At 33.4% G+C, this 12700-nt stretch overlaps 1 protein-coding gene across 1 annotated transcript; it reads left to right on the forward strand.

Moving 5' to 3' along the window:
* Positions 1–472: 472 nt before the first annotated feature.
* On the forward strand, positions 473–7979 carry LOC147076630 (uncharacterized). The gene is made up of 4 exons (XM_085940907.1): positions 473–649; positions 4627–4767; positions 6603–7547; positions 7611–7979. Exons 1-4 carry the CDS (start codon positions 473–475, stop codon positions 7884–7886), a joined length of 1539 nt encoding a protein of 512 aa, XP_085797033.1. The 3' UTR covers positions 7887–7979.
* Positions 7980–12700: the final 4721 nt, after the last annotated feature.

Here is a 12700-nt window from a genome sequence, read left to right on the forward strand (position 1 = left end):
CAAATCGATCGAGTTGACGCTTGATTTTATTATACGCTTATGCGTCATGCGTCAAATACATTAAGCTATTTTACGAGCTGCTTGTTGGCGAATTTACAATCTGCCTGTAAAGTCACCCAGTGTCATCATCAAACAAGCTACCAATCTGATTGTAAACAATCTAGGTACCAAGAAAAGTTGAAAGCCGGTCAACTTTACACCCTACACGGACGTAATAGCGACCTCCAGGTAAAAAACGAATTACGTTCTGTCAAAATAGTTGCTAGCTTGTTGGCTTCTCAGCGAACGGAAAGTTTTGTTTGGTACTAGGTAGGTACCTACCTTCGTAAATATCTGTCATTTATTTTGCCATCTGGCATGTTTTGTGAATGAATGTCGGCAACACTGAATTAGTATATTTGTCTATGACAGTAACAAACTACGCCGTTCTGAAGTAATAATTTTAAGATTTTGAAGTGAAATATTGCAAAAAATGGAAGTAAAAACTGAAACAAACGATGGAATTTTACGTGACGAACCTGCGGAGGTTATCAGCGACGTTGCATACCAATGGATTGACACGAATCACCGCAAGACGAAGGGTAAATTTGACGTGTCAGTCAAACAGGAAAATATCGGCGAAGATAGCGATAGTATCCACTTCAAGGAAGTAAGTAGATTCCTAATTTGTTTAGGCGAAGGTATTCATAGTTTTGACAATGAAGTTGAAGTCAATTTCTAAACGGAAGTAAATTCTACCACGTTGCAAAAACATAATTGCCTACTATTCTGTTGCCGGGCTAAAACAAAATAGTGTTTGTGCATTGGTTTTTTCTTCGAAAATCCTAATTACACCAGTAGACTCGCAGACGCAACGAGAGGCAATGTTCGTGGTGAGCAATTACACGGCACGATTCAGGTACCAACTCGATCGTGTTGACGCTGGATTTTATTATACTTACGCTTACTGTGAACAATTATAACTAAAGCAACAAATAATATTTAGACAGGTAGGTACCTACCTACATATTGAGCAGATATTCTCGTAATACAGTAAGGACATGTTTTATTACACCAGCGAATAGCTACCTATTAATTATTGATAATGATATTTTTTGTTGATTATGTCAGGCAAGCAGTTTATGGGCCGTCAATATATGACGTCATACTCTAAAGGGGAGTCTGATACAATGTGATGATTGGTTACGAGGGGTGGGAGTAAATGTGAGATACAAAGTAAACAAAAAATAGAAAAGGATCTGAATACAATTTATTGGGGATCGGGGATTTAAAGATAAATATTTAAAAATTAATACATTTTTCTATTTTTTGTGGGGTGTCAAAAATGTGACGTAATATATACTGGGGTCGGGGGTGAAACGGTTATGTCCGAAATGTGACTATGGGGTGGCGGGGATTAAAAATATCCAAAATCGTGTGAGGTCATAATATGTGGATGGCCCTTTATTAGTAATGTCAATCTCATACGCTGTCACTTTTTTTCCATTAGTTAAAAATATGTCAATCTGTCAAATACACACTTACTATGCGAATGATTATCAGCGCAAGTTGATTTCAACCGATTTATGTTTAAATTATAATAATCAACTAATGTATGCGAATACTGTAAAAGAATAGTCGACAAATTACTAGTAGCTTCAACATAATTATTTATGGTGAGGTGCATGTTAGATTTCACACGACAAGACTAAGGTGAGGCAGACAAAAGTACGCGATGTGATGCTGCTAAACTAATGAAATAGCATTGTACTTAATATGTCATTGATTGTACTGGGATATTGCCCAGTGAGTGTAAAGTCAATTGACAAATTTAATGCAGTCATACATTGGTGGCTACTAATAGCGGCAGAGAGGGCGTGGGAGGCCTACCCCAGCGGTAGATTAACTCTGGTTGATCATAATGGTTACACTGTTTTACAGTACCTACACTAAACTTTGTCAGTCAAACGTATTTGCTTTCATTGAATTCAGACTACAGTGTGTAAATAGTGTTTGTTAGTTTTTAAACTTCTATTAAACACTGCCTAATCTAAGCCATGGTATTTATTAGACAAAAATATTTGTTTATCTATTAAAAATATATATAATTACGCCTTTAATCCATACATCATTTTAGATATTTTATAGATTTAAGAATATTTTTTATCGTTTTTGGGTTGGTAAGGTGGGGCGGGGTATAATAAATTTTTTATATTATGTTTTCTTATTTCAACGAAAACAAATAAGTAGAAATAATATGAATTATATGAAAATAAATAGAAATACCGAATCGCCCTAAGCTTACCTTAATTATTATGTTTTGGGTGGGCAGGATGTAAATGAATTTTAAAAACTAACCAACAACTGAACTTGAAAATGAAAATTGTATTATTTGTTCAATGACAGCAAATACATCTGATTAGTTGTGCGGATCTTGACGGCCAACTGTTCACGCAAGAAGTAATTTTGATAGAAAAAACAGGTAATTCATTAAAAATTGTAATTTTTTTATTGTTTTATAAAGTATACTGTATGTATGGAATAGAATATCAGGGTTATTGGCTTCGACGGCTTTGCTGGCACATACGCACTCTTTTATCGAAATTCTCCGTGACCGTTTCTCATAAATGTGGCGGAATTTCTTTGATACAGTGCTCAATTTCCTTGTTTGAGGCGTGGTTAATCGTGAGCTTGTTGGCATAAACCTTTGACTTCAAAAAACCCAAAAGAAAAAAGGCCAACGGCGTTAAATCCCATGATCTGGGCAGCCAATTCTTGTCATTAAAACGGGAAATTATACGCCCAGGAAATGGATCATGCAGTAGTTGAATTATTTCTCGGGATGTATGGCATGTGGTATCGGCTTGTAGAACTCACATGGTATCCACATCCTTCTCTTGCAATTTAGGTAAAAAAAAAACTAGATTATCATGTTGCGATAGCGAGCGCCATTAACTTTCATTGCCTGACCAGTCTCATTTTCGAAGAAAAATGGTCCGATGATGTCTCCAGCCATTGCCGACTCAAGTAGAAAGCCGATACATTCACAACGACTGGTCCTACCTTTTCCGCCACTCCCGTTGTTGTCAATGAATGACCTGTCATAGTTCTATAGAGCAGTGGTCCTCAACCGGTGGTCCGTGAGAGAATTTTGGTGGTCCGCAGAGTAATTTGAATGCATTTGCAATTTTCGTATTTATTAAAAAGTTTAGTATATTCTTATAATATTTTTCCAGATTTAGCTAATAAGCCAATATACTTCTTCCAAAGGATAAGTGAAAAATTTCAAAAGCACAAAGTTCATTAGCAAAAATGTTTGTTGAAGATAAGCCCTTGGTAAAATGTTCTTATTTGAGCACTTGTAATCGCGAGGTGTAAAAAACCGTATACGATTGGAGAAGATTTAATTTAGTCTTGCCTGGTGTCTTGCCAAACTGAAAGGAATTTCTATGTCCGCTAGCAGTGTGCAACGCAGATTGAAACGAGAAAGTGCGAATCAATATGTCAAGCAATCTGGGACCTGATTTTGACAGCTGAACAGTGGACGAATCGTTGCTTGTGCAAAATGATATTCTCAAGCATAGATTATAGAAAAATATAGATAAAGCTATTGCATGTGTTTGTCCTTCAAAAAATGACGAACTTTTTCACGCACTTGCCTCGTCCCCTTCACGCTTCCTCCGCGACCCTTTCCAGGGTTATTCAAAAATATGTGTAACAGTATGCGTGTCGTAGTGTTGCCAGATATCGAATATTTATTCCAATGTTATAATTTTACAAGCGATGTTTTTATAAATTATATTATGGCAACACTGGCGTGTTGTCTATGCACTTGGTAAAACATTACTCACTAACATCGGCTCATGCGGAAGGCTTGTTCTCAGGCCTTATTATTCTAAAGATGGCGCTGCTCCAGCCCAAAATCCGCACCAAACAGTGACACGTTGTGGATGCATTTGTTTCTCAATAATCACTCATGAATTTTCTGAACCCAAATGCAACAATTTTTCCGATTGACGAAGCCATCGAGATAAAAATGAGCCTCATCGCTGAAGATAATTTTGTTCAAAAAATCAGCATCCACTTGTTCCATAGTCCATTCAACGAACTCTCTTCGCTGTGCGTGATCAATTAATAAGCTTCAGTTCTTGAGTCAATATGCAAATCTTTTGTGAGAATACGCTGTAGAGAGCATCTTGAAATGTCCAATTCTTGACCGCGGTGCCGAAAAATTGATGTTCTTGGACTCCCAGCAACACTTTCTCGAACTGCTTCGATGTTTTGGGTTGAACGACTTGTTGAAGTACGGCCTGACTGTATAGTACGATCACCAATTAATTAATCCAGTACCTAAATTTTTTAATTAATCTCTTCACAGGTGATGAAGTTAAATCACTATTGCGACCTTATTTTTTAAACATGCTCAATAATGAGAACGCGTTGTTCGTTCGTGTAGCGCTCCATTTTTAATATTCCTGAATTATCAGCTGTCGCTCTGTCCTTTTTTTGTTGACGACACTTTACCGCACAAATGGCGCAACATGCGTATCTTGCGTGAATTTTGGGACAACTTTACATTAATAATAATATGTAATATTATTATATTATTACAGTTATACTTTATATTAATAATTATGTTATTTGCAGAAACTTGAAAACGGTCTGATTAATATAAAGTCTGAGAATGATGATGAAGGAATCGTCATCAAAGAAGAATTTGTTGACAACGCAATCAACCAAATTAATAATGAGAATCCTCGACCTGGCTGCTCTCATCATATAGATCAGGTAGGTACGTTCAATTATAAAATTTATTTTTAAGCTCGTAAGAACTTTAAATTGTCATAGTAAACACATTTACGGCCCACATGCCCAGCGTACGTCAAAATGGAGCTTTTACGCTATTTTCAAAGCATGATCCTGGACATTCCTTAAACGTTGTAGATAATCTAATTACATATTTTTGAAACCTTATTATCATTTATATTTATTTTAAACATTTGATGACTGCATAAAGTATTTTTATTACATAAAATAGTATTATTTTAAACCTCTCGCTCCAATGTTTTAGAAATTGACAAACGATAAATGAAGTAGGGAGTAAGATCATGGTGACGCGCGTGTTTGAACATGTACCGGTTTAAAAAAAATGTCGGTTAGGTACATGTTCAAACACGTAGTAAGGTAACTTATTGGGACGTAATTTTCGCATTTTGCCGCGAGATACCTCTAGTAGTAATACAATGCCAATATTTAAAATGAAAGATGTTAAAATGGCTACGTCATTTACATACTCATTATTTCTTATATTTATTGATTTATATTACATTATGGCCGGATAATCGGAATGCCGAATAAACGTTATTGAATAAATATAATCATTATATCACCATCATAATCAAATATAATACTCTTGAGAAGTAAGTACATGATTGCTATCGCGGAACGTAGGTACCTACCTAAACAAATAAAAGTAAACGCTGATGGTGATAGTATACCATGTATTATGCATAAATCGTTTCCAGCACAATTATATGAATTGAGTTATTAAAATATATAATTATATATAAATATATTAATTAGATTTTCATTCATCTGCGTCTGATATGTATTTACTAACGAAAATTTTGAATCCGAAAGCATTATCGCTTTTACGAAATTTACGGCGTTGTAAATTAGTTTCATCCACGAAAGCAACGTTTAGTAATAAAGAAAGCAATCATGATTGAATAAAATGAAGCACTAATTATAGGATCAAATTTTAAAATAGATACTACCATTAGACTACGAGTATAATCAAAATAATTCACTGAATCTTAATGAAATACGGAAGAAAACAAGTACGTACCAATGAAAATTATTATTATCAACAAACGCGGGATGTCAGTTGCAATCTGTCAAACATCGACTCTGCCATATTTAGGAATCGGTTCGCAAAACTTATGGTAGAGGAGCATTCTGTGTACGGATTTGGCGAAAGGCTTATATACAAAATCTGGATGAACGCAATCATGCGTTTTGCACGCCATCTGGCGTATAATCGCATTCGAAAATGTTGGGTGGATGGCCTGATGGCCTATAACTCTTGTCAAATTTGGGATCACAGAGATTATCAATATAATTTTTTTTGTAAATATTTCACTATAATAATGTCGACATACATTTTAATAATGGTTTTATAAATGCTTTTAAAAATTAACAAATATAAAAAATCTTAACACCGCTTCACATGGACGTACTGAAATATGACTATATTCTAAAACATTGAAGCGAGAGGTTTAAAAAAATACTATTTTATGTAATAAAAATACTTTATGGAAGTCATCAAATGTACAAAACAAATATAAAGAATAATAAAGCTTCAAAATTATGTAAGTAGATTATCTACAAAGTTGAAGGAATGTCCAGGATCATGCTATAAAAATACCATAAAATCTCCATTTTGACGTACGCTGAGCATGTACCCCCTTAACTTTTAAGAATTTTTAAACACTTTTTATTATTTTTACACAATTAACTGTCAGACCAAATAGTACCTATCCATCCAATATTAGGAGACACAATCATAATTTATTTATTTTAATATAATTATATTGAATATACCAACTCTATGCTTTTTATAGATCTCTACTCAGCAGTATTTCACAGTGCGTTACAGTAAACCACTGGACATCGTGAGAAAAGATACAGTTGACCATAATAAGGTCAACAATAAAATAGCACATGCAACCAATTACGTCAGAGATATGACGAAACACCATTCAAAGATAACAATAGATGAACAAAACATCAAAAAGGAAGTTCAGAAATTATACGTGCAAAAGGAAGTTCGAATTATATTGAGAAGAGTTACATATTTTCCGCGTAACTTTATTTGCAATGATTGTTGTGGAGTGTTTGGTTCTGTAAATCATCTAAATAGTCACTTCATTTCGTGCATGAAGTCTAAGCAGATTGAGTCATATTATGGTACGCATACTGGCGAAAAACATAGTGAATGCAATGATCGATCATATAAAATCTCGAAACGTGGTATTCAGAAGGTTGGTGAAAAACTACATCAATGCGGTGTATGTCTTAAAAGTTTTCAGCGAATTGATAATCTTAGATCACACAAGAAAACACATACTGGCGAAAAACCACATCAATGCGATGTGTGTTTTAAAAGATTTCGGCATATTGGTAATCTCAAAACACACAAAATGACACACACTGGTGAAAAACCACATCAATGCGATGTATGTTTTAAAAGATTTCTGCAAGCGAGTGTTCTCAAAAACCATAAAATGACACATACTGGCGAAAAACCACATCAATGCGATGTATGTTTCAAAAGATTTCTGCAAGCAGGTGTTCTCAAAAAACATAAAATGACACATACTGGCGAAAAACCACATCAATGCGATGTGTGTTTTAAAAGATTTTTGCAAATTTGTAGTCTTAAAAATCATAAAATGACACATATTGCCGAAAAACCACATCAATGCGATGTGTGTTTTAGAAGATTTCTGCTGAATGGTTATCTCAAAAAACACAAAATGACACATACTAATGAAAAACCACATCAATGCGACGTGTGTTTTAAAAGATTTCTGAAAAATGGTCATCTCAATATCCATAAAATGACACATACTGGCGAGAAACCACATCAATGCGATGTGTGTTTTAAAAGATTTCTGCTGAATGGTAATCTCAAAACACACAAAATGACACATACTAATGAAAAACCACATCAATGCGACGTGTGTTTTAAAAGATTTCTGAAAAATGTTTATCTCAAAAAACATAAAATGACACATACTGGCGAAAAACCACATCAATGCGACGTGTGTTTTAAAAGATTTCTGAAAAATGGTCATCTCAAAAAACATAAAACGACACATACTGGCGAAAAACCACATCATTAGGCGGCCACAGACGGACAGTTCTCGTAACAGGTTGAACATGGCACAGACAATACTGTTCAATAACTGTACGTTAGTGGCCACACCACAGATCAGTTTAACTACCCCATTTAAATCTGTCGAACTGTCAACAGACGTGCCCATATACATACAGTTATTGTCTGTGGCAGATCAAGTGTCAAAAACTATGGAGGTTATGTTCGCGGAGATATTACACAGGGGTATTGTTATAGTTATAGTTTTAGGTAGAGTATACTTAAACGATATTGATGCACGAATAATTTTACTTTGAATTTATTATGGTTATTATTGTTTTTATTAGAAACAAATTGACATAAAATACACACCTATGACGTTGGTAAAATAAATCATGATTTCGCTAGTGGATTGTGTATTTTATTGATTCACCGAATCAATATTATACACATTCGTGTAAATATAAAATATAATCTTTTCTTTTGAATAAAATATTCCCTTTAATGGACAGTATTAATTTAGTAAGAAAACGGTAATATTTATAAAGGTATTGATTTTATATACAATAAATTTAAACATGCCACAAAATTATATTTACATCAATTAGTATAATAATTATTAATTACTATGATATTATTAAAATATATACTTACATTTTATTTAGATTAACGACATTGTCATTCACAATTAGGTTTTTTAATTTATGTTGTGAACGTTTTAAATTAATAATTTGTAATATTCACTACATACAATAAATAAAATTTGAGTACTGAGTTATTAGTCTATATGTTCACAATAACTTATAATGCTCTCTAAAATTTTAACATTTATATTATATTGTAAAAAATAATATGTTTACATAAATAACTATAACTTTGTTTTACTCTCGTAAAAATAAATTAAATATAATATTTGCAATCTCCGCGTACATAATATTATAACATTTTTCATAATAAATGAATTTGTATTTTATAACAAGCAACCCAGCCACAGTTGTATCGCGCGGTATATTCTACTTTACGTTACCAGCATCTAACGTCAAACGAGAACTTTCGGCTAGTTTAAATTCCAACAGTTTTACAAAAACACGGGAGTGGGGGGTCGCTGGCAGTTTGAACATGGCACACATCTGAAAGGTCGAAAAGTGTCCGTCTATGGGCGCCGCAGATTATCTACCAAAGATAACTGTATGGTTATTAACTGGCATGTTCAACCTGTTACGAGAACTGTCCGTCTGTGGCCGGCTAATGCGACGTGTGTTTTAAAAGATTTCTGAAAAATGGTCATCTCAAAATCCATAAAATGATACATACTGGCGAAAAACCACATCAATGCGATGTGTGTTTTAAAAGATTTCTGCGAATTGGTAATCTCAAAAAACATAAAATGACACATACTAGTGTCAAGCCACATTAATGCGATGTATGCATATATAAATGTACGAAGCTCAGTTATCTTAAAAGGCATAAATTGAGACATTCGAGTGGGAAACCATAACATTTCAGTTTGTTGTTACATAAAAGGGTAGGTATATTGTTGTTTGCTATCAATTTGTTACATCGATCACAACTAAAATGAAAAATGTAATGAACAATGTAATATAGTTAAAATGAAATACCAGCTAGTTTATCGATAAAACATGAATTATAGTACTTTTTAATCCCAAAGCGTATAGACTCGGCTTTCGGTTAACTTGAACTTTCTGCAAGGAATGCTTCATCTTATAATTAACTTTAATAAAATGCCATTTGTAACGTCGTTTGTAATGTGAAAATATAATATTTGGGCGCCTTTATAAAGTATATTTTACAAATAGAAATGAACAATGAAATAAAAACATTGCATAGATTGTAAAAATGTTATTTAATTATACAACACAATTACGTACAACATTTAAATTTGAAATGATACAGAATAAATAAAATAATTAATACAACGTTGAGATATATTCGATTGGTACGGTGAAATAAAGTTTAATTGGTTTTAAATTGTACTTAGCTTTATTTTAAGTTGAAAGCTGCTTTTTCAACTTGGCTTGATCTGTTGTTGGTAAACTTTTCCCCATCCGGAAAGGGAACATCAAAATGGCGTAGAACTGTTATTTAAAGTTAAACCGGGAGACATCCATACTGTATCGATTCTCATCTTGGAGTGTAATGTTTCGTGGGCGGAAATTGTGATTTGGTCCTGACCCCTTCCACATAACAGATTATTGCATCATCTACCGAAAGCGGGAAGAGTTCTTATTAGTTGATTTTAATAACGGTTATTGTTTTAAGCAAGGTTGACACTCATTATCAACAAGGATGTGTCGAATAATATTTATTTTTTGTTAATTGATTAACGGTATTTATTTAAAGTTGCGTTAAAAGATGTAGACATGTAACATGAAATGTAACATGACAAGTGTTTATAATAATTTATTTTTCTGTTTTTATTGGTTTTCATTATAATACTTTCACTTAAATATAAGTTTAGTTAAAACTAATCGAAACGTCTGCTATTAAAATGCAAAATAATTTGTTTCCTAAATGTAATTAATTAAATATGTTTGTGAATTTATAAAAAAAAGTGTAATAAAAAAAAATGCTGTCCGAAGAGAAACCACTACACTACTGTCATTAAGTTTAGTGGCCTGTTGTTTCAAAAAAATATATATTCAATATATACCTATCTAAAATTAATAAAACAATATATGATGCTATATTGCGATTTTCAATAAGAAACCCTAAACCCTAGATGACTAACAGTAACAATGTTATATCATGATTGTTATTTCTCATTTTTTAAAACGAAAAAAAGTAAAAATAAATCGGCACATTGTTCAATTCAAGTATGCCTACCACCACTTGGTAATCAGACGAATCGACCAATCAATATAAGAGAAGGTCGGGGCTTTGTGGCGGAATTCAAGTTTAAACACAAGTCTGTTCGGACTCTAGGCCATGCTTCTTCCCGAGAAAAGCACTATTTCTTCGATTTTCGGACATCATGAGGCTGCACGCAAAGAAAATTCAACGCCATGGAGTTGCAAAATTATCTCGTTTTTATTATTTGTAATGTTTCTTTATGGATTTGCAACTTTTTTATGTCAGTTTTTGTTTTCAAGCCTTATGCAAACCGCAACCGTTTAATAATTACCTAGTAGGTAAACCTTGTAAATAAATGTTTTATTACAGATAGGTATTTATTTCTTCCGTCAATTTATTTATTAATTTCTGTTTTAAATAACTGATCTAGTAATTCCAACCTCCCGGATCTGATATTTATGGCTTATAAATACTTCTCTACTTACCCACACGCTTACGGTACAATTTACAGTAGTTGAGCTTTGCTATCGGAATATCATATCATCTTCAAAGTAGGTACTTTCACATTAATTTGCAACTACTTTACTTACTAGTTTATTACCTTAATTCTCAGCCGCAGGTTGAGTGGTGTACCTATGCAAACAGCGAATTTTATTATTATTGACCGTCGTGATCGAGCAAGTATAAATATTGATACGCATTTATATCAGATCTTGCATTGCGAGTGTTGGCGATATACCAAGGGAAAAAGCGCGAATTTGTGCTCACCCATAAGGTCGGGTGAGACAGAGTGAAGTAGTACTTATCTCAGATCCCTACTCCTTTTGCTCATCAGGAATCTTCGTTACTTGCTAGTTTTATACGTCACATTACCCAACTTTACAGTTGTTATTATTCAATTCTTAAAATTTACCAGTCAGTCCATTCAGTAAGATGACTAATAATAAATAACAAAATATAGGTTCATGAATGAATGACTATGAATCATTACTAAGAAGTAAAACCTTTAACAATTAGGTATCTAGTTTCCCTTTCTATGGCTATATTCCCATCGTTCTTAATTGATTCTCATTCCATCTGAATACTAACCTACGTACATTTAAATCAGTATATACCTGCCTTAAATTATCAGTAATATAAACGAATCACGGACAACCAAGTTATAAGGCAAATATCGGCTTTTCGTCTTAATGTGTTATTTTGTGTCTTTTCAAGTATTCTGCCCGAGTGCATTTATAAGAACATACATTGCATTTATATACTTTTTCACCAGTATGAGTCTTTTTGTGTGATTTTAGGTTTTGTGATTGTCTGCATGTATAAGAACACACATCGCATTTATATGGTTTTTCACCAGTATGCGACATTTTGTGAGATTTCAGGTGTTGTAATTGTCTGCATGTATAAGAACACACTTTGCATTTATATGGTTTTTCACCAGTATGCGACATTTTGTGTGTTTTGAGGTAGTTTGATCGTGAGCATGTATAAGAACATATATTGCATTTATATGGTTTTTCACCAGTATGCAACATTTTGTGAAATTTCAGGTCTTGTGATTGTTGGCATGTGTAAGTGCACAAATTGCATTTATATGGTTTTTCACCAGTATGCGACATTTTGTGTGTTTTCAGGTTGTGTGATCGTGAGCATGTATAAGAACATACATTGCATTTATATGGTTTATCTCGAGTATGCGACATTTTGTGTGTTTTCAGGTGGTTTGATCGTGTGCATGTATAAGAACATATACTGCATTTATATGGTTTTTCACCAGTATGCGAAATTTTTTGTGTTTTCAGGTTATGTGAATGTTTACATGAAAACGAACACACATCGCATTTATATGGTTTTTCACCAGTATGTGTCATTTTGTGTGATTTAAGGTGATGAGACAGTTTGCATGTATAAGAACACATATCGCACTTTAATAGTCTTCCGCTCATGTCTGTTTTCTTATATATTTTAACACTACGCAAATCGGAACGGCCATGCGTTTCACTATTTTCATTAGTATCATTGTGAATAGTT

The sequence above is a fragment of the Rhyacophila brunnea genome, unplaced genomic scaffold (assembly GCF_057557595.1).
Source record: "Rhyacophila brunnea isolate RB1 unplaced genomic scaffold, BYU_Rbru_1.0 scaffold_13, whole genome shotgun sequence".
Taxonomy (NCBI): domain Eukaryota; kingdom Metazoa; phylum Arthropoda; class Insecta; order Trichoptera; family Rhyacophilidae; genus Rhyacophila; species Rhyacophila brunnea.